The sequence below is a fragment of the Amblyomma americanum genome, chromosome 10 (assembly GCF_052857255.1).
Source record: "Amblyomma americanum isolate KBUSLIRL-KWMA chromosome 10, ASM5285725v1, whole genome shotgun sequence".
Lineage (NCBI taxonomy): Eukaryota > Metazoa > Arthropoda > Arachnida > Ixodida > Ixodidae > Amblyomma > Amblyomma americanum.
In genome coordinates, this window is record NC_135506.1 from 58939031 (window position 1) to 58962774 (window position 23744).

A 23744-nucleotide genomic window follows, 5' to 3' on the forward strand; every position below is an offset into this window, starting at 1 on the left:
ATTGTTGGAGGATGTAGACGAGGGAGCCAGCTCCGGTCGATGACGGCGCGTTGCAACTCATATTGAGCGCGATAGTACATTTTTGACAAAGGCTGCAGGTTCAGTGCGCGCAATAATGGTTTACTGAGTTGAGGAGGAAGTAAAAGTTCCTCCTCTGTCTCTATCCGCAGGCAGAAGTCCTCCAATAGACCCGTTGTGCTGCTCGCACTGAGCTGCGCGGCACTCCTGGCTCTTCTGTTACTCCTTCTGCTGCTTACCAACGCTACCGGAGGTAAGTACATGTTGAATGGTGCCCGACTGTAGATTCTTTGCAGCGTTCACAAAAAAAAACGCTGTCGGTTTTTCAGTGCAAGTCTTCGCCGCTGAAAGCGAGAAAGGTCGCATATTGTACTTGACTGTTTACACAAACTTCTTCAATACTTTGCGTAAACTTTCTGAGTATCACGAAGATGCACTGTTTTGGTTAAGCATTCATACAAACAGAATTTACGAAGTAAGCAAAGCCACCTTTGCCAACATCTGAAAAAAATCTTACGAGAGCTGTCTTAGGAGAGCTGTCAGCATCGGGGTAGCATATAGAGTGCTAGAATGATGGGAAGTATGTCGCGCGCGGTCCGCAGAAATTAGAGGGAGGTGGTTGCACGTATGATAAAAAGTGTTGAAAGCGTTGGCATCAAGAAGTGTGCGCCTGTGGTCTCTCCTTGCGGATAGAGCACGGGCGTCGTGCACCTCTGTATCACCATCATCATCAGCCTGACTACGCCCACTGCAAGGCAAATGCCTTTCCCAAGTCTCATCCAACTAATACCTGTGCTACACGGGTACGTTGAAATGACATTTGTGTCGAACGGCATTCGAAACTTCGAATGGCATTCGGACTGGACGGACCCGCACGGTGCTACACGACTATTCCAAAAGCATTCGAAAGCTTCAGTATTCTGCCGCAAAGCTACAGGGGCGCTGCTGCCGTCAAGTTTTGTTTTAAACAAATATAGCAGCAACAATTAATTTCTATAGTTACAGTCCGCTATAAAATTGCTACTTTCAAAAGTAATATGTTATTTCTAATAAATTTTACTATGTATTCATTACTAAACGCTTCTGTTCTAACAGAGACCCAAGCCCATAGCCCTGCTATTTTTTGTGTGCGGTCTGTTGGCTACATTGGGCTCTATCTCCTGCGTGTGTCGAAAAAAACGAAAAAGTGCATAAACTTCAATGAATAAAAAAAAGCTCACTTAAAATGTACACACAGACGCACACAAAATAAAAAGACAAAACACAGCAAAAGCAACAGCACAAAGCGAAAAAACTGGCACCGGGTCAAAATGGCTGCCTTTCTTTCCTACGATTGGTTCCAGAGTATGCGGTAAATATTTGCTTGCTAACAACACTCCTGGAAAAGATCCGTGTAGTGCATATAAACAGTATTTAGAGTTTCATCGTTTAGCGAACGTATTTGCTCTTCAAAACTTATGCTGTCACCTATGGCGCGAAGACGCTGCGGTAGAGAGTAGTCGCGCTTGCGCCTCGAAGGCATTCCGAAATCTCGAATGTCTCCGCGGAGATCCGTCGACTCGAATGTCATGTGAACCGAATGCCGTTCAAAAACGTCGTGTAGCAGCGCAGGTTTGGCGGTCGAGTCGAATGACATTCGTTTGGAAGGCATTCCAAACGCCCGTGTAGCACAGGTATAACCCTGTCCTTTGCCAGCTCCGCCCAACCTATGCCTGCAAACTTCTTAATCTCATTCGCCCACCTGACTTTCGCGCTGGTTGAAGCTTACCGCGGCTATTCGGGCGGGACGGGAACAATGAACTTCTCCTGGTGGGATGTGCACTTTCTTCGCGATATAAATGACGGTGCATGAAGGATAAATCTAGTGGTCATCTATTACAGTGTATTACGTTGGGCGTTTTTCAACATGCAAACAGTGCTAGGTGACTTTAACCCGTGTAGGTTAAGCGTAAAGGGATCAGCTTCAAATCGCATTAGACTGCACTACCTCGTTTTCTGCGGCTGCTTCTGCCGAGTCGCCCTGTCTTACTACCGTGCCATGGCGCAGTGGGAACTCAACGTAATGGCGGACAGGCGAAAGAGACAAGCGAGATTAGATGTTTGTTGTAGTGACTACTATTCGAAAGAAGCGCGAACTTTGTTCTTCGCTGCGGTGGAAACCAGTCGACGTAAATCGTGGTCGTTGTGCTTCAAAGAGAAAGCTTACTTTTTTTCCGTTATTGTGAGACATTTTATTGGCGATAAATATCGATCTATACCACCCCAAGCTTTAGTAACTGCTAATGCTTAGACAGCATTTTAGAACAAAGCACAGCCTGCGAGAGAGAGGGGGGGGACTATAGCCCTCATGTTTTCACTTCACTGCTTACCCATGTCAGACACCCAACCCAGCCAGCATCACCCAGATGAATTCATTTAGAGAAAACCTAGCTCAAAAGCATGCAACCACAAAGACAGAACAGACGAGACACTTGTGTCTCGTCTGTTCTGTCTTTGTGGTTGCATGCTTTTGAGCTAGGTTTTCTCTAAATCACGTATGCACCAACTAGCCCAAAAAGAGGTGTTAATCCAGATGAATTCAATCGTGACGAGAGAAAGGTTGATGATGCTGTACCTATTTTCACTATTCCTTCTCTTGGAAGAGCTCACGGCTAGTAAAACGGTCCGCACAGCTTCATGCATCTACACTCATATATGGGATAAGGTATTTGGCTCAGAAAATCAAAAATAGAGAGGGGCGTTAGATTGGCCCTGCCACATTGGACCAACACTCGAACAACGAAGTCATGAGCTGCCACGGCAGGGGTTCAATATTGACTATATCTGATTTCTTTACTCATCGTATCAAATTTTTAAGGACGTTGGAGCAATCAGTCACGACAATTTTACACGGAACCTCCTGACCGACCCGCTGCGATCATTGCCGTAGCCCACGTTACAAAAAAATCTTATGTCTCAGACTACGGTTGGTCTTAGTCATTCGCAAAAGACAGAAGCGCAGTGACGGCGTACGCTCAGTTTTTTCGTTAGGCACTAGAGCCCAAACACTTCGGTCTTTCAACTGAAAAAAAAAATTCACGCGACTTGCTTGCAGACCTGGGTGGGGCTTTTGCGAGGTGTCGTTCAGAGACCAGCATAGGGCAGCGCCCTCGAACATGAAGTTTCATGCCATTTAACTGCATTCACGCTATACTGTTGAATTTTTTAATCAAGTAAAGAGTCAAGACAGAAAGGATCACTGCCCCAAAGATATGGAGGCGTAATCAATAATTGTGGTCATACAAGGCAGTATATTTGCTTTCATGTTCGCTTCCATTTAGAATCAAGATGTCAACTGGGTACGTCAATGATTTTTCTCTGGTGTTACCCTTGTCTATTTTATCAGGTTTTGCGCGTGTTTCATTATGTAACCAGTGTTTCTTTCTGTACTTCATTCCTTATGCATTTATTCACTTGATGTGTTTGTAATAATTCACTTATGACATCAACGTTCCGCGCACATTCGTTCGAATTAAAAGCAGTAGAAATGCACGCGTACCCTACGTGAAACATCACACTACTGATGCGCTATACTGTGACGGTGACCACAGCTACGTTTACAGTCCTTGTTGGCTATACTTTTCTAACATACGAGAAATGCAGCGCCAAAAATGCGTTCCGAACAATGCTGGACATTAGGCGCCAGCTCATTCGCATTCGATATCGTGACTGGGCGGGCTGGAGCACAGCCCTTGTGCGCACGACATTCTTTGGCCACTTCGGCCACTATCGTCTTTCATGGCATCTTCACTGTGCTAACCATTTCGCGAACCAACTCGCGCGTGGCAATCATCATTGCATCTTGACAATCAATGGAAACTTCAGTTTCAAGCGCCTAATGCGGGCACAACGTGGAAATGGAAGTTCGAACTTGATAAAGAATGTCCTCTTGAAAAACTTGAAACGGAAAGTACAAAGTGCCCAACCCTGAGCTAAAACAGATGGTGTACAAAACTTGCAGAAAACGATTTGAAAAAACGTCGGTTTTCTAGAAGGAAAACCATGCCTGTCAAATACTTAGGTGCATGTTTAGTCACCTGTCCATCGAAGTTTATTGCCTGCAATACGCGGCCACTGCGCAAGTATTTGTTCCCTCAGCTGCAGTGAAGAATAAATGCTATAGCCGGAAGCTATCCGTGAAGAGGGTCTTCTAATTATGAATATTGTTGGCAGCAAAGACTGTAACCTGTCTCAACAAGCAATGACTAAAAGCATTCGCGGAAGTCAAAGGCATCTATGCTGTATTGTAATTACTAGGATAAAAGCCCTGCATATTGTTACCGAACAAATAGTAAATGTTAATAAAACCTTCGCGATATTTGGCGCCAGTGCTGCTGCCTAAACCTTTATTTTTTACGCGCATTTTGAATGTCACACTCCGTGTTTCCCGACAGACTCAGAGTCGGGACGCGTGTCCGGCGGATCGGAGCCACCCACCGACCGGTCGCAATATATCTCTCGCAGTCCCCCGTCATCGAGTGGTGGCGGAACCCGGAGACCCGGCAGCCGCAGGACAGCATCACATCGGCCCACGAGTGAGCGTACAGTACGCGCCTTCGGCAACCCCACGCTTTTAGTGGGAAAGTACTGGTGTCAGGGGGAAGTGAATCCTCATGCAGAGAGTAACGCACAAAGCCTGGAGCGAAATAGCGAGTGGTGAGGTCAGTAAACATGTGACTGTACTGAGCACCTAACAGACCACGCGGCCGCCTAATTCCTTTATGTGTTGGCAATGCGATAGGATTCGAAAACTGTTGATTCCGTTGCCAGAAGTGACTGGTGACACCATCTGCCACATTTGGCAAGTGGAGCCTTCGCGCAGATGGACCAGGTCTAGTGACGCCACTTCCTTCCAGTCAATGGGCACTCTACGGTCTGCTGACATCACTGCCGGGTGGTGACGTCACCAGCACGGTTTAGCGGGAAGCAGCTCTCAAGATGGACCGTCACCTGCAGCCTATTGGCACTCTGCCCTATTCAGAACATTTGAAGATGGGACGAGATGAAGGGAAGATGGAAGCAAGGAACAAAGAAATACGCCAAAGTATCGAGTTATTAGTGGCAGCTAGTATGTATTGGGATAACGGCGGATAGTTGTGCCTAGAGTCACTAAATAAAGACTTAGAGTACCGTCACTGCAGCACGGCGGTAAGCAGGGGCGGCCATTTTGTTGTTTATCATTGTTGCCAGATTGCCGCTTCGGCGACCTCGCCGCTAACTTTGGCCCGGCCATTTTGTAAACAACGCTGTTAGCCACCCTGCGCGGCGGCGGGGATCGTAGCCGTACGGCATGGAGCCGCTCAGATGCAAACGGTACAGCTGTTGCCTTCAGTTTATGCTTTCGTCGTGCGGAGCTGAAATGCTGCGAGGCGCGGAATCCCTGGTCACTGAGTCGGTCACCGGCAGCACTCGCAGCACTAGGACTACCACAGTTGCCCGACTGAAAACGCATAAGCCACAAAATGGCAGCCCCCATGAACCGTCGCAGTGTAAACAATTATCACGTGATGCAAACTGACCAATGATCGTGGCGGCGGCACAGAACAATAGGAGAAAAGAGTGCCGGTATTCTAAGTCTTTATTTAGTGACTCTAGTTGTGCCTACAGGCGACTCAACTATCGCTTTATGGCTTGGTGCCATTGGCCCCACCAACCGTCTCGCATGTTAAAACATATGAAAACACAAATTGCGATGTTATCTTTCTCCGCATGTACAAAAACTTTAAATCAGTAATACATGATCCTCCTTGTACCTAACATGACCTTTCAGCCCTGGTCACAGCAGTGATATAAGCATCAAATGTAAGAAGTACCAACCGCAATCGCATCATTCGTGTACCCGTCGGTCGCATTTGATTTCGTGTATATTACTGCACGAGATTTAACGTCTCTGAGAGGTTTGAACGTACCAGATACATTTCATAGAACACTAATCCCTCATTTCAACATTTTCTTTCAGCGACTACAATAAGTGATGAACGTAAGTTCTATGCCTACGAAGGTTCTAGTCGATTGTTTCGAGCAGCGTCAATAAAACCTCCTCATCGGGTTGGTAAGATGTCCTGTCATAGTAATATATTCATTTCAACGCTGTTATTTCAGCACCAGTTACAACAGATGAAGAAAGCGGTCATCGTCATGATACTACAAAAGAAATGTCTTCGAGTAAGATCGGTCATCACACCTTCAGCGCGCATTCGCATGTGATGTGTCTCTTTTTCTTCTTCTTTTAAAGACACATCAAAATCAACTTTACACACGTATTCATTCTATGGGCTTTTGTTTTACGGAACAATTCTGCAGGAGTGAAACTAGGCCCGTTGAAAATTGTTCACTTTTTGGTGGCAATTTCCGCCTGGCGTAATACTACTTTCAGCACGCAAAAAGTGATTTCTCCAGTTAAGCGGAAAGTTGAGTTAGTTTGGGAAAGACAAGCGCTAATAACAACTGAAAGTTTATCAGAAAAGGCATGGATAATATAAAATCGAAGTCTACAACCAGCAGCGCATGCGCTTTACCGAAATTATACAGAACGTGTTACTGATAGGAATGCAGATGCACAATTTCAGTCATATATAAGAACAGAAGGAATTCTCACGAACGGGTAGTAGTTCTTGTCAATGTGATGTGTTTCACATCTCTTCACAACCGATGGTTGTACCTATATAGAACCTCAGTTATATTAAAAAGAGGAATGCATGCATTTTTATTCGAAGAAGGGAATTGTTAAGATCACAATAGCTGCAATCCAAAGCCAGGCTGGAAGAAGCAGCATTTTTGCTCGATTTCCTTTATATAGTTCTTGCCGCAAGTAAACGGGACTGTCGTAGACCACACCCTCTACGCATGGCTAAAACTGCAACTGCTTGTTTTGATATGACACATTTATTTAATTTATCTTGTTTTTGTGTTTCTTTTCTGGCTCTTCTGTCAACGATAGTGCAAATTTCTCGTAGTTTATTACGAACCGAAAACCAAACTTCCCTTCCATATGTACTGCCCACTCGCCTACCCGGTGGGACTTTTGATGAATGTACAATATTACCGCATACTTTTTTTCCCTCTATATAATTTGGAATCGCGGCTTTTAGAACATATCAACTCACTTAAGCTTTTTCAGGATTTTATTGCAAGCATGTGTTATTACAACATTCGTGAAACCCGCTGATCATATCCTCTGGTCATGCTGTTTTAAACCGTTATCTATAGCACGCATTACTTAGAAATTGCTGATCCCAAACCCAATCCAGCTATTCCACATTCTCTGAATGCTTTGAATGCTAACTATGCAAGAGTTTTTCCGACCGCTGTAGAAAAGACCAAGAAACATGATCCTGTTTCATGTCCATTTTTATATCCAAGAATTGAAGCTGATTTCTGCTCTGGTTTTCAGGCAAAATTTTCAGTTCACAACCACTAACATCAGGAATCTTTAAATATCATCTTGCCTCTTGAAGTCTTGAAGGGGTTCGAACCCGACCGCGGCAGCCGCGTTTCGATGAAGGCAAAACGCTAAGTCACCCGTGTGTTGTGGGGTGTCAGGGCTGCTGTGCGGTGTCAGTGCACGTTAAAGATCTGCAGGTGGTCGAAATTATTCCGGAGCCCTTCACTACGGCACCCCCTCTCTTCCTTTCTTCTTCCACTCCCTCCTTTATTCCTTTCCTTACGGCACGGTTCAGGTGTCCAACGATATATGAGACCGACACTGCGCCATTTCCTTTCCTCAAAAACCAATTATTAGTATTATTATTATAAAAAGAAATATTCTCCTCTTTTTTATGTATTTAATTGAATTGGTTTTTAGGGAAAAAAATGGCGCCGTATCTGTCTCATATATCATTGGACACCTGAACCGCGCCGTAAGGGCAGGAATAAGGGAGGGAGTGAAAGAAGAAAGGAAGACGAAGGTGCCGTAGTGGAGGGCTCCGGAATAATTTCGACCACCTGGGGATCTTTAATGTGCACTGACATCGCACAGCACACTCCTCTTTTTCGCAAAACTAAGGTTCTGTATAGGCATAATGATCGGTTGCCAAGAGAAATATGTGAGGCATATCATATTCGCCGGAACTGCGGCAGATGCATAAACACAACTTCCGTTCTCGTCCATGACTGTGAAATTATGTATCTCGATTCCCGTCAGTAGCGTGTTCAGTATCTTTTTGAGGAAGCGCATGCGCACCTGATTCTAGATTCAGAGTGTATATTATCGATGTATTTCCGAATAAGCTTTCAGTTCTTAGTGGCACTTACGCTTCTTTTTTCATCCCGTCACAACGCTGTTTTGGTAATGAAATCTATTTCTAGAAACCATTCCCCACCGCTATTGGTTAGCCACTTCAATATGAGCAACTATGTTCTTTTTAGCTCATTGTTTTTCATAATCGACAATATTCCTGTTCTTCAGTGCATTACAAATAACATGCATTTAAGTATCATTCACCCAGCGAAGCGAATAAAAGGCAAGTAATTTGTGCTACTTATTGCGATGTCGCTGTTCGGGCAGAGCCGGTTGCATTTAAGTCGACGCGCAACATAGAGACAACCAGTAGTGATCTATCTTGTACGTCTCATGCAGAAAGCTCCATTCAGACTTCTCCACAACAGCCATGCACGACCACTTCTACGACCTTGGCACGAACAACGCCAACAGGTGATGTTTGTAATATGATCGTCTGCCTTGTCCTTTCTGTCCAGGGCTCACTGCTTAGTGCCTAGAGTGTGCGCATTATGTAGCGTGCTTTAGCGCTGCTTCAAATGTTTTTCTTTGCAACTCCCAGCAAACACAAAGCTCAGGAGCTTAACACACTCTTTCATACATCATAATTAGTGAGGTAGCACTGAACGTGTATATATATATATATATATATATATATATATATATATATATATATATATATATATATATATATATATATATATATATATATATATATATATATATATATATATATATATATTAATATATATATTCGAAGCAGCACACTCACACAGATAGAGAGTTGGCGCAACGAGAAAAATGTAATGGAAGAAAGAGAGTTGGTCTCGAAATAACCGCGTCCCGACGGCAAAGAGGATACTGTCCCTCAAAATCGGGCTTACATAGGCTATATGATGTAAAACATTAAAACAATTAAATACAGGTGTCGTTACCTTTGGTCGTTTCCTCAAACAATTTCCAAGGACCTCAAAACAGTTTTTGCGCGTATGCCTGAGGCTAGGCTGCAACTTTATAATCTTCAAACAGAGAACACAGAGCCCTTGACGGTCCTGATACCATGAGTTCGAATATCCGGTGCCTGGAAAAGAATGCTGCTTTACTAAATCTCCTTTTCTCGACAAGCCATCGGAATTTCGCGGTGCACACAAACGAATCGGAAGAGGCTCTTGTTACCTTTGCGACTGTCCTAACCCCCCCCCCCCCCCCTATGGACCTCTATTCAGCATTTTCGCACCAAGAAGGACTGTACTTTCAAAGGAACAAATTTAGAACTGATCGACTGCTTCGAGAAGCTTCATCACATGAAAAAAACAAGAAAAACGTGGAACTGTAGCCCTTACACTACGCGCTATTCAAGAAGAACGTGATTTCAACTATATCGTAGCAATGCCGATCAATTCTACCTTTCTTTTCTTCATGCAGTCGAAGTTGCGTAACTCACGTTATAGTGTGTCCTGGTTTTCTTTATCAGTAGTCAGAGATAAAGCTGGAAAAAATAAATCTGGAATAATTTTCTGCATTTCACTATCCGTAAAGCGAACAGAAAAGGATTAAATGGGCTCGGGCAGGGAAAGTAATGTGAAAGCATAATAACCGCTGGTCCTTAAGGGTAACGGAGTGGAATCCAAGAGAAGGAAAGCGCAGCAGGGTGTGGCAGGAGGTTAGGTGGGAGGATGAAATTAAGAAGTTTGCGGGGATATGGTGAGTGCAGCTGGCAAAGGACAGGGCTAATAGGAGAAACATGGGAGAGCCCTTTGTCCTGCATTGCGCGTAGTAAGACTGATGATGATGATGATGATGGTGAAAGCAAACAGGCGTGGAACTCAGTTACAAAAAGGCATGCAATTAGGACAGAATCCCCAAGTTCTACAGAACGCGTAGAGTCACCTGTTAATTACGCTATATTTGTCGATGTGAACATGTTATAATTTTTCTCTTTCCAGAGGCTAAGATTACGCCGACGACAACAGGTATGTTCGCACATCTAGAAATGCTTACCTTTCGCTTGCCTAAATTTCTTTTTCTGGGTTCTGGTTCCTGAGTACTTGGTTCTTAAAGAAGCAAATGGAATGGGGATGGCAGACAACCTTGAGCATCGTTCATTGAAAGCGCCGAGAACATGTTATTTCAAGTGTCTTAATGAAAATTTTTTCACGGCGCTTATAGATTTTTCACGAGCAATATGTGTGAATTATAACCAGTACTTGGGCCAGAAACTGATTTAGAAATGTTTAGAGGGCCTTAGTAAACCTGTCAGTTCTGGCCTACGATTTATTTTTCGATTATTTTCTCCGACTTCCTAGAAAAGCAAGACAAGTATGAAAAATACAACCCAACTACGCGCTTGCCGTCACCCGACGACCGTCGGCAGACGAGTAGCGGGCGTTGTGTCGCGTCAACAGAAACCACGCGCCGACAACGCGCAACTGGAAGAACTCTGTGCGCATGCGCGTACTCTCGGTCCTGCATGGGACACCCAAGGGCCGTCTTGACAACGCTGTCGTTGTCAGAGCGCTTACATCTCCGCAGTTGAGAAGGAAGGAATAAACATTTATTGAGACGGAAAAAGAGGGTGCTTGAAGGAAAGCGGGTGGAGTCCAAGACCCCAGTGGCTCTGGCCGATGCCATGAAGGTGGCGATCAGCGCCTCCTGGTCTTCCAGGGTGTCGCTGGTGAGGCGCACCTCCCACTGCTGCAAGGCCGTATTGGGCGGCTTTGCGTGGTGCGGTTCGTGGATGCATGCCCGTGTGCTATGAAAAACAAAGGGGCACCGCCGCACTATGGCATGCATTCATATGCTGTGGTTGGTGGACGCTGTGTAGATGGTGGAGGCTGGGGAAGTAGTAGTAGTAAGTGGTTTAATAAAATAATAGTAAATAGGAAGTAAAAGATTTTTGCTAGCCCCGGCATCTGCCATCGATACTGAAGCGCCTGAGCTGAGCAGCGGGAATAAAGGATAGCAGGCAGAACGGAGACATGAAATGAAAGAGGTGAGGGGACAGGAAGAGAGGATAGAGAAAGAGGTAATATGCAAGAGTCTAGATTCGGCGGAGCATGTAGGCATCTTGGAAAGAAAGGTGTTTGTGAGGAGAGAGATAGATGCGTCCATTGAGTCGTAAGGTTCCAACATGCTAAAGTAGTGGGTCCAAAGGAGGTACATGTCTAAGCTGTGTGCCTCTGCTCGGTTGACGTAATCACGATATAGCGTGTCATCCTTAAAATCACCTTCTAGGCCTTCGTGCCGGGTGGCCTAGGTGATAACAAGATCTTGATAGAGGGTGGCGCCCAAAATGCGGAGGGCAAATTTAGAACTCAGCTGCTGGTTTGGAACTCGGCTACGCAGCCTGCGAGTCGGTGATAATGTAGGAGCTCTGCATTTCTTTGTCCTGGAATTTTCTGGTGAGTTCGATGGCAATAGACTCCGCCGCTTCTGGGTAAGAAGTCTCAAAGGATGCTGCAAGCTAGGGGCAGAGGTATGGTCGACCACCGCGAAAGCATATTTTGAGAGCTGTGGGTAGGAGACAAATAAAATAAACATTTTTATGCAAAAGGATACCGGAGCGGATTGCGGGTGGGGTCCTCAGTCCAGGACCCCAGTAGATGCCTACGATGCTTTGGCGATCGCGAATAGCGCCCCTTGGTCTTTCATGGTGCCGCTGGACAGCGTCGTCTCCTGCTGTTCCAGCGCCGCGTTGTGCATGTCTATGCAATGTTTCTGAATTTAGGAATATGACCACACCAGGAACATGTATCTACGTATATTGTTGGGCGAATGCCGTGTAGGTGGTGGAGATTGGGTAAAGTGAGTGTTTCGATGCGTCTTACGCGGTAAGAGTCCGCCGCGGAAAATTACTTACGTGGCAGTGGGTAGAGACGCCGGTTTAGGCGGAGGTTCTCTACGCGCGTGGAAAAAATTGAAAGAGACATTTAAACTCCGCTTTAAAAATATGTCGCGGTGGCGTAAAGGGGTAACTCCCATATGTGGGTGGGCTTTGTGCGGGCCAGGTTGCTATTCTCGAGCGTCGAACCATTCATTTAACTGCCACCCACCAAGCGCCGCAATTTGCTCACTATCCTGCGGGCAGGTTGTGATGACGCTGCAAGGTCACATGGCCCAGGTCGCTGACCTGAATCCTAGGCTGTTCTCTTTGGACCGCCTGCGAGAGCCATGCCCGTGATTTTTCTCTCACAAAGCAGACGCCAGCAACGCCGACGCAGGATTTTCGGCGTAGCGATGCTTTTAACTCTATCGCCTTAAAATCTGTTTAGATGGGTAGAGGATATAGTCAGTGTACGCCGCTCGGTAGGTATAATCTCGAACTGGGGCATCGGCCCTAACATTGCCATCTAGAGCTGCATTTCCTGCGACGCAGATGACGTCATCATGTTGGAGATGTTCGTCCAGAGCGCAGAGAGTCGTGAGAGGGGCACGAGCACTTGTATAGGCACTGCAGGTGGCTTGGGAGTCTGTAAAACTGTGGGTGCCGTGGTGTTGGGTGTCGCTCATTTCGATGATGATGGCTGTAGCGATGGCTTCTGCGGCCACCGGGTCCGGGGCTGTGAAGGACGCTCCAAGATATGGGGTGTTGGCGTGATTGACAGCAGCGCAGGCATATCTATGGCCATGTGCGTACGAAGCCACATCCACATACATTGCCGTGGTGTCTTGGCCGTATTTCCTACGGAGGCTTCAAAGACGGGCCTGACGGCGGTGACTTTTGACTCGTGCTTCATATCGCGAGGGACAAGGTCCATGTGGAAGCAGGAGTCAGATGGATATAAAACTCCACTTCAAAAAGAGACTAGTCCCAGTAGCCACTTTCCTGATGCTCGCGAATGGCTGCGCCATACTGAAGCAGTCAATAACGGTGGGTGCCACATGGCAGATTTGTCTTATAATATGCGTTTCTTTTGTCGTACTTATTTACCTCTATTTACCTCTAAATCTATTTCTCGGATCGTTGTATATATATTTTTATAATGCATGCGTTTAACCGATTTTGCTTCCAGGCAGTTTTCCGTTTATCAGCAATCTCAAAATTTGCAATTTTAACATAGTTTAAAAGCTAGGGACCGCGAGTGGCGCGACAATTACCGAACACCTCACTTATTGGCCACCTCTGCACCTTCAGTGTCGCAACTGGGTGTGATAATAAAAAATTTGGGGCTGTATTTGTGACATCTCTGTTGATGTTTCCTCATTAGGCTGTTGATTCGCGACCCTCTGAGAGTCGTGGTTTGCAGAGCTGTGACAGGAGCAGCGTTCTCCCCAAAGCTTTGTAGGATGTTCTTCATACTTTTCTAGTCAAGGCTTTAAAAGCCTGCAAATATTCCTTGGGAACAAGCAGCCGTCTGTTTTTCGGTGGCCTTCATAGAATGTGATTAGACGGAAATAAAAATGGCATCCAGAGCAATATGAAACGCCAAATATGAATAGACACCACACATTTTTTTTGTGCGAAACAAGCAGGAAATACGTATAGATTCGCCTAGTTAGACTAAAACATCTAGTGTCAGCTGTATTAGCCCTTTTCATTTTTCAACATTGCACTGCTGTAAGTCTCTCCTGCCCAAGCCCAAGATTACAATTACGGCAGGTACAGCACCCGTTAAAAGTTTACACCCGAAAGGGGTTCGCTTCTAAGGTGTTCAGCAGGGATCCCTAGAACATCTACCAATCCAAAGCTTGGAGAAGATTGAGCACTCGAAGCCATTTATAGTTCGAGAGGTTACGGCCGCTGAATATGCATAAGTAGGCATGCTGAAGGCCTCGCAAGCAAACGCCTTGGGCTGTATACATTTGACGAGGGGTGAAGCTCCACACGCCTAGAGATGCTAGAAACGGAACTTTCACTTGGCAATATTTTTTTTCATGAATTTTCTGCTTACTCAGCTACTATTTAAAAAGGCGAAAGGAGGAGGTGCAGGAGTGTTGCCATGAGAATCGCACTTTGATGCCGGCGACATTCCGCTGCTCGCATTGTTATAAAACGATTAAAGCTGGGTTTTTTTATATTGCTGGTACAATATTTGTTCGCAATATGCGCGAATTACAAACTATTCATTTAGGGAAAGGCTGTGATTAAATATCTTCTACACCAAAAAACTGAATCCTGTCAGTTTTGTGGACAAATTGCCTTTTAATGACATCTTTTTCGGCTGTCAGAGAAACGAGACAAATATAAAATACCACCTGGCTACGCGCTTACCAGCTTGGATCGTTTCTCGACTAAAGAAACCTCGAGTTCTGATCGAAATCAAGACATCGTCTTCTGCTTCCAGTGCCATTCTAATGGCTCCCTTCATGAACGACGTTCGGAAGAAAGAGGGCTTGCGCCAGTTCACCGTTAAGTCCATTCAACGCAAGACTAGAATTAAGCGAGAAATTTTTCACACGAAATTCGCTCTGAAACCCGTTTTCTTGATGAAAATAGTGCATAGTCATACTGGCGCAGTCCCCCCCTCCCCTCTACCCCTAACCACCATTCCAAGAGTGACCGATAACTAACACCGTTAGTTTCGTCATTTTGTCATCTGTATTTAATCGCAGAACGAGGCTACAGCGAATTCCGTACCGAAGTTAGTAGAACAAAGTATAGCGCTTGCTCCAGGAGTGGTCACATTGGCGTTTCGGCTATGATTTACTATCTTTAACTTTTGGGTGCTAATATTTCGTAATTTCTCTTACATTTATTAACAGAAATACATGTTTATGCTCTCTGCACTGCAAATACGTGATTACTGAAGGAGAAAGGTGCTTGCTGCTTTCATAAATGCCGAAATAGCACCCGTGGTCACTATAGCTGCGTATTTATCTGTGCACTGTTTAACGCCGTTTCCTTTCCTTCCTGATCACTGCGTTACTCCGAGGAGGCACAAGCTGTTTTCCGGTCTATAGCCCCTACATTACGTATTTTGTCAGCAGTACATATCACACCATCTTCACCTTGTGCGTCATGGTTTGCATTTCTTCTGCACTCCCGGCCTAGAAATTATTTCAGTGCGAAAAACACTCACCGCTTAAAATCTGACTCGCAGCTCCGCCTCCCTGCCCCCCTTCCTCCACTCCACTGCCCGAGCGACTGAAGCCGCCGCATACGCTAACCTGCATGCTGGGCCCCGACATGAAGGAAGACACAGTGCTTCCCTGCGACGGCATCTGCAGCCACATCCTCCTGGACTGGCTGCCCGTCGACAAAACCGCCGACCTGGCCGGCCCTTACCCGGCCAACGTGACGAGATTCCTGCAGGGAGCGCGTTCCTACCGCGGCACAGAGTTCGGCGTTTCCTTCAACAGCCAGTGAGTGTGAATTACTGCCTACAGTGCATTTTTCGACCTCACACTGTTCGTAAAGATGAGCCTTAGGGTATAGTAAATAAATTTCTATTCATCGATTCTTGCAGCTGTTGAAAGCCACTTAGCCATCGTTTTCTTTTTTGTTTTTCATTCTGCAATGAATTTCTGCGTGCGCGGGAAACTTCTGACGACCTGCAATCGGCCGCTGTATTCTGGAATCTGAATTGACATCATGAGATTCGATATCTTTGTTCAAACACTTTTTTTTAGTCTCAACGCAATTTATCGCGGATATTTTAGATTATAGCCTATAAAGGGCAATGTCCCTCGTACAGACACTGTTTTTCTAAAATAGCAAATGTGTCCAGGAAATATGTTTCATTACAGTTCGATTGTCTGTCATGTTAAGAACATGGCTTCACAAATCTGCTCCTGAGAGTTTTTTGTCTGCATTCGAATACTGTTTTAATGTGCATACATGTTGAGCATATATGTTCTTGGTAATGAATATGTTTGCATGCAGAGCCTTGTTCTTTATGGACAGGGGCATGAAAATCGCAGAGGCTTGCAAACACACATTTCGAAAACCTCACTTAAACAACCACACCCGCTGCGTGGCAGCCGTTAAGATGGATGTTTATTATTTAAAAGCAGATAAAAGAAGCACTGGCACTCAATATGCATCCACTCCTAAAAAAAATATGCTCATCTCCAAATGGGTGGTTTTCACTGAAAAATAAATGCTACGCTTCATGCCAGAATAGCGAATAGCATATGATTGTCATTGCTGCATTACTCTGAAAACGTTGTTGACTCAACTTTCAAGCTAAGCTCATACCGTGAGACCCTGTTCGTAGTTTGGAGGGTCTGACCATATGGTTTGACTGCAGTCAGCTGCCTTATCAAACATCATGCTCATGCGCGCTTCTCTGCATGCTCAGAAATTAGTCCAGTAGTTTTCTCGGAACAGCAAGAGTGTTTCATGAGCTATATCAATAGATGCGAAGTTAGAACATGCCGACGCATCGTTGGCAGTTGAGGAAGCCCTCGTCTCAGCAAATCGAAGAAGCAAATATGAGAATGGCAGTTTCAGGGCCCGCGCTAAATATGAGTTGCAGGAAAGTCCGAATCAAAGTCATGTAAATAATAGAATATCGTAGAATAATTGCCTTGATTACAAGAGAAGGCAAGCATAGCAGGGGGCGGCTAAAGATTAGGTGAGCGGATGAGATCAAGAAGGGAGGGATAAGGTACCACAGCTGGCACAGGACAGGGTTAATTGGAAAAGCATGGGAGAGGCATTTATCCTCCAGTAGTCGTAGTTAGGTTGAAGGTTATATACTAAAACACGTGCCCTATTCGTCAAGTCTTCGGACTCATAACTTAGGAGGGTAGATGTGTAGGCCAGTTGGTGAGACATGAAGGAGCTAGACACCGCAGCGGACACGGGACAGAGAAAGAAGACGACACAGGGCGGTACTTGCAACTAAAATTTTATTTGAAACTTCATGCCTTTATAAAGACAGAGGCACGTGTGATCCTACAATCAAGTAAAAAAAAGGGGGGGGGGGAATGAAAAGCAACAGATAACTAGACCTAACTGACAACAATGCACATGAAAGATATGCGAGTCACAATCTACAGAAATCAGACTTTAAAACGTTATGCAATGCTCATCATGCGAGTCACAATCTACAGATATCAGAAGTGTTAAAAAACCGTCGACCGCATGTGGAAGCATGAAAACCACAAGACAAAGGAAGAAAAGAACGTCAAAAGGAAGCAGCCCAACCTGTTACCTGACAAGGAAACCCAGTTTTTTTTTGGAGGATGGAAACCGAAGGCGAACTAACGCATTCATCCGGTTGTGAGCGCAAGATGGCTATGGCCTCCATAATATCTCTTTCAAGCTGCCCCTTCCTTCTTCCAACAATCTGGGTCTGGCGTAACTGAGGCCAACAACAATCTGTCTGTTCATTGCCGCAAGTGTCGGGGTTGTTGGCCTCAGTTTTTAAGAGGCTGTTTTAAGAGGCTGCTTAATCTTTATTGTTTTATGCTGAGGTTTTGAAACCATCTCTTTCTTTTCTGAGAGCCCAGCGACAACCTCTCGCGTTCCCCAGAAATGCAGATTAGGTTAAGCAGCTCTCTTTTCGGTAAGCTTGAGCTGGCTCGATAAGTGCACTTTTGACTGCGTCTACCTTATTCTGCAAAGGCGGTGCAGGCAGACCTCTCTTATTTTCATTGCTTTTTTCTCGCACTCTGTAACAAATACCAACTGCGCCCGTGAACGTCATGCAGTTTATGCATCCGAGGAACTCTGTGAACATTGAAACAGTCTCACACGGTGCAAAAAAAAAGTTCAGTTTCTATTTTCTTTGAACTATACTCATTTCGATTCGAAAGGGGCAGGGGCATGTGTGTCCCGTATTATGTAAATAGAAAGGAGTAAAACAGTAAGTATGCTGTCCACTAGCGCACACCCTTTCTATAAAAGGGAGTGCTCTAGAAGGCAGCGCACTCCCCTTTTACTCCCATATAGGTGTATTTGTGTTTAGAGTGTAATAAGCGGCGTCCTCGGGCCCTAGCTTCAGTAATACGTATGAGCTTTCTGTCTGGACTGCTAATGTGTCGTGTTGTCAATAGCACAAAATATTATAACTGTCTAGGAGAGAGTGATTTGCGATGTTCTTTTCATGTTTAACCTTAATCAGGCATGTAATATTGCAAGTGTATCTGCCCGCAAGTTGCGCTAATCTGGCTTAAATTTATTGCTGTTAATATTCTGCCGCCTATAGTAGTAGCAAAAGCGAGTTAGACACCCATGTCACATGGGCGTGGCGTTGCCGCCTTACGGCGCGTTAGTAAAGGTGGCCACAAAAGTTTGTTGAGACATGAAATCTATGGGAAATCTGATTATAGTGGTAGTGTATACATGCATTCACGAAATGATGGAGGTGATCCGCACTTCCTTGCACCACCTGCGCAATGCATCAGCCTATAAGGCCGCACCTCCAGGCGGCGAGGAAATTGATCATTTATAGGCTCTGCGTTCCAAAAACCATGGGGAGCGCCTATGGCAACTAGCAATTGGATGTTGCTGTAGCATACTGCAGTGTTTAACTGCGAGTGGTGAATATTATTCGCCATAAAAGCTCCTGCTTCGGTGATCCCTATGGTCCCATTCTTGAAGGATGCCCGGTTGGGAGTCGCTCCTGTGTCCAGAAAATCCTTTCAACGAGTATCTTGCGTTTTGAACCAGAACTGTTGAGAGCTTTCCTATTATTTGAATTCATGCTCGTCATCTTATTGCGTTAGCACGGTTGCTCCGTCAGTTCCGCTGAACGGAAGCCTGATTTCACTGTGACATGATTCCGAGGCGATCACTTTTGGCTGTCTCAAGTTCTTACAGTTTTCTACTTCAGTTTATCTTTCCAAGAAGGGTAAAAGAGAAACGGGATTAGCTAAGTGCTTGGATTCCTCTTTACGGCACTGTCATATTTTTATGAATGTAAGTGTGTATCACACCAGGACAAACTTTACTGCTCATGTTCGAACTAAAAACCAACAAATGGCATTAGACTTAACCCCAGACTATTTCCGTGCCGAAATCGAGAGTGAACCTTTTCATTCGAGCCTCAAGATGCACCTGCAGCGCAGCAAGTTCAACGATGATACAGGCGAAGCGTGGCGGCTCAATAAGCATATTCCAGCGGCTTTCAACTGATCATCGTGGCTTAAAACGATCCTGACACGCTAATCGTATTCACCCTAGGCCTTTTTAAAAGGGCACAGTTTCTTTAATGAACTATCCAAAACTATCGGTGACCAAATATGTATTCAGTGCGAAAATGTCAGGCTTTCTTGACTCTTGTGCTGCCTACAATCCTGGACAGCTTTCACGAAGCATAGATAACTGCAATGTTATGTGGGCTGAGGTACAGTCTAACATTGCTCACTCTGACTGAGATAAACATGTCAGTATTGTAATGACGGTTTCAATAACGCAAACAAAATACTGTAGCTTGCTAGCCTTGAGTTGAGAGCACTCGTATCGTCTGCCTTCCTTGCCATCTCCATGGCGCCGTTTCTCAAGATGTACTAACCTTTGTTGCTATAGTAATGGCTTGCCTTGTGTGGATTTCTTGTGTGTCTCGTTTTTCTGCGCTGCAGTATCCGTCATGAACCATGATCAACATGCCCAACATTGCGCCCTTGTTTAGCAGTATTAGCAAAGCCATAACAAGGCCAGCAGAAAAATGTCCTGCGATGTTAATGTGAAGCACAATTTCTTCGGTAAGTGTCAATGGCATTGCCACAGCCCTAGATATCGACGTTCTAGTATGCCTTCTTGAAAACATCTGCATTCACTTACTGTCTAAAGGCAACGACGCCTAATCGGGCTATCGCCCAATGGGCTGGAGCATCGGTAGGATCGGTGCTATCAAGTTTCTATCTTGTGTTCACATTTCGCGGTTGTTCAAAGGTCACGTGTTCGTATGCTCAAATAGGTACAGGGTCATGTAGAGAGTGGTGTAAGTAAAACGATACCTCTTGCATTCTGGCTGAGCCGGCAAAACTGGGGTTTTCCTGCTTAATTTGTTGCATTTTATTTCGTCTGAGTGTTAAATGACACGTCGGGAAACGTTGCGTGCTGGATGCGGTAAAGAAAGCCGCACTAGACGTCTAGCGTGTTCTATTCATTCTCTACTATCGGCTTATCGACTGTGTACCGCTGCAAGAAGATTCTGTTGTTTCAATTGGTCCTTGAAGGAGTAAAATTGTAACCCCGCCATCTGAATGTTTTAAATTATCGATACACGGCATTCGATAGCGGGTTTGATTATAAATGTACAGTTTTTACGGTGTACATAGTATTGCGTACAGATTATTCGTGTACAGTTTTTCATTCGCTAATTATCGGCAATGAAAATGTCAGTTTCTCATAATTGGATACAGCACTTTATTATTCTATTAATGTTTCTTACCTTGTACCTCTCCAATGTCCGCACTTTCTTCCAGCGCCAGGATCAAGATGAAGGAGGCCTTGGCGGATCCTTCTTCAAGGAAGCACCTGAACAGCCTGATTGAGAAAAGGGTTACTTACTTTGGCTACATCAACACCGACACCTATATGTTCAATGCCTCTGAGATGACGGAGTTATTGAGGGTACTCAAGGTAAGCAAAATCACTGTAAAAATATCAGGATTATTTTCGGTCTTCTTTAAACCTCTTTACCAGACCGCTGGCAATGAAGATGATTTAACTAGTCGGATATGACTCTCACATCATTATTATTGCGAATAAAACTGAATAAAATTGTCTTTCACGTGTAGCAAGGCGGAACGTTCTTCCTACATTTTCACGAGCTCTGACTGAATTCACAAGCCAGTCATGATATCCTTGTTTCATATGCGGCCTGTTTTTTTTTTAATCATGCTTTCATTTACCTATATGAAGAAATAAACCTGCGTTACAGTTATTTCGCACATCTGCTCTAATATAGTGCTATAAAAAGTATAGACTGAACGCGCTTGAGAGAGAAAGAAACACTTTTCATTAGTTCAAACAAGACATATGTTCCTTCTATCAAAATAACGATAATCAAAAGCCTTCATGCGACCTCCTGTGACAATGTGCTATCATAATTTGTTCTTATGCTGTCATCATAAATTTGCCTTTATAGAGTAGTTTGGTTTTCGTGCCTTATCCAACCTCCACTTGAGACGACGTAAGCTTGTGTCTGAGACTAGAGACCACTTAAACAAAATTTATTAATCTTCCTACCACACGTCTGTGTTTGAATCGCAATTGTTTCCTTAAACCATAAATCTCTACAACCGGCTTTTTAAGTGTTTCTTGATCCCTTGACGAACCGTACACAGTAGCTCTGATTTAGCACCCTGGCCACGTAACGTAATCAATGTGCTTCATTTTAATTCTCCGCCGCTTCATTGCCGATAGAGACTATTTCACCCTTCAGCATTCTTCCACGATTCCTATTCCTAAGCCCTGTGTGCTTTCACCATATAGATCAATCCACATTTTTCACGTTGTCGTTAAATTTATGCCCAGCTTGAACTGAGATCTTTAAGGGACAATGACAACAGCTGCAAGTAAATTTTTATTCCGAGCAAAAATTGATTGCATCGTCCTTTTTGCCTATGCAGATTTTTGACAGCAAAGGCCGATTGTTTCATTTCTTAGAAGATTTGGTCTAAAGATAGCCTTTTTTTCTCCGCCATCCGATTCAAGCCTACCGCTTCAAGGCTTCGAAAGGCTCACCGTGGTCTCCGTTTCGATTTCAATAATGGTGTTGCCAAACGTCAGGGATCCGCAATCTAAAAACTTGTTTTAACCCGCCGCGGTGGCTCAGTGGTTAGGGCACTCGACTACCGATCAGGAGTTCCCGGGTGCGAACCCGACCGCGGCGGCTGCGTTTTTATGGAGGAAAAACGCTAAGGCGCCCGTGTGCTGTGCGATGTCAGTGCACGTTAAAGATCCCCAGGTGGTCGAAATTATTCCGGAGCCCTCCCCTACGTCACCTCTTTCTCTCCCCCTTTCTTTTACTCCCACCTTTACCCTTGCCTTACTGTGCGGTTCAGGTGTCCAACGATTAATGAGACAGATACTGCGCCATTTCCTTTCCCTAAAAAAACAATCTTCTGTTTTCCAATTTTCGCTCGCACTTGAAGTATACGTACGAAGTTTCTTCGCTGAGAAGAGATTTTCATCGCAATGGGCAGTTTGCAGAAAACAAGATGTTAGGAATTATTAGCTTCTTTCACAGCCTCCTTTACCCCTCCCTTTACGGCGCGGTTCAGGTGTCCACCCATATATCGGAGACAGTCACTGCGTCATTTCCTTTTCTGAAAACCATTTTTTTTTTCATTATTAGCGAAAGAAAAAGAAAAAAGACCGTGCTCCACTTCTTTTCTAAAAGACGCGATATACAGGTGGCGGGCCCCATGAACGAGGAGGAGGGGGGTGGCTTCCTGGCCTTTCGGGGCTGGGATCTAGGGGCTCTTGCACATGTGGCGAGGGCTCCTTGTCACCGAGGGTGTCTGCTGCTAAACTGTCGTCGTCGCTTCAATCTTCTCATATCTTTCAACTCTCCTACTGTCCGCACGTGGCTGCGATTGTGGCTCTGCTTCAGCCAGTGGGCAGGCCCGTGCACTTTCCTTTTCATTCCTCCTGCAGTCACAACAACAACAACGCGTGCTCTTATCACTTTCGACTGGCCGCGCAGAACACGACGGGCGCATGGCTCAGAGACAGCGCGAGCAGCTAAAAGGGACCACTCGCTCCCAAACGCGGAATAAGCAGCGTTTCACGCAAAACGAGCGACCGGCGAGACGAGCAGACGAATATGGCGCACGCATACACATAGTCATCGCCCAGCGCTGCCTTTGGGATATATATCCTTGGGGATAATCAGCATTCAAATAGGTGTATAACATGTGTGCTCTTTTATTCCGCTTCTTTTCAGACGCTTAAGCTGATCGTAAGGGAGAACAAGCCAGCTGAAAAAAGTGCACACACCTTCCTGGCCTCCGCTTGGCGATCCGTAACTGACAGAGTGTCGGCTGAGGACGTGGTGTCGGCATTTAAGTAACTGTCTTCTCAGTTAGTCATTGCGGTCACTCGCACTGATAGCTTGTTCACCACTGCATGCTGTTTCAGAGTACGATACAGTGGATTCGACATCGGTATCGGCAGCCAAATTTCTCCAGAGACCAAGAAAAACAAAAATAAGCGCACATGTGTCAGGCTTCCGTTGTCGTTACTGAACACTTGGGGACCAAGGATTAAACCAGAGCTCTCCCTCGCGGCGTCCTTAGGAAGCTGCAATTGAGATTTTAAACTTAAAAGATGCGGAGCTCAAATTTTGTGCTCAGCTTCTCATCTGAAGTGAAGTTCGTAGACAGAAATAAACTCCGCGTTTTAAACCCCCTTTTAAAGCCACTCAAGCGTAGTTAGATCGTTATGAAGTTTAAATGTGTGCTGTTCTAGCCTCTAGCGCCGTCAACATTACTATTATTGAAAGAAAAGGGCGCCCTGAGCAGGCGTCCTCGGAATAATGCTAAAAAAAATTACGTCGCCTTTATTCTCTCCTCGCCGCTAGAAATAGCAATTGCCTGCATCACGAGAATGCGACCTGTAAATTGTAAG

General features: G+C 45.1%; 1 protein-coding gene and 1 long non-coding RNA gene across 2 annotated transcripts; both read left to right on the forward strand.

Moving 5' to 3' along the window:
• Window positions 1–6159: 6159 nt before the first annotated feature.
• Window positions 6160–10248, forward strand: LOC144107591 (uncharacterized). Its single transcript, XR_013309315.1, has 3 exons — window positions 6160–6222; window positions 8636–8710; window positions 10222–10248. It is a non-coding gene; the product is annotated as an uncharacterized LOC144107591 (long non-coding RNA).
• Window positions 10249–15401: 5153 nt separating this feature from the next.
• On the forward strand, window positions 15402–23187 carry LOC144108341 (uncharacterized). Its single transcript, XM_077641600.1, has 3 exons — window positions 15402–15577; window positions 20594–20750; window positions 23062–23187. Exons 1-3 carry the CDS (start codon window positions 15402–15404, stop codon window positions 23185–23187), a joined length of 459 nt encoding a protein of 152 aa, XP_077497726.1.
• Window positions 23188–23744: the final 557 nt, after the last annotated feature.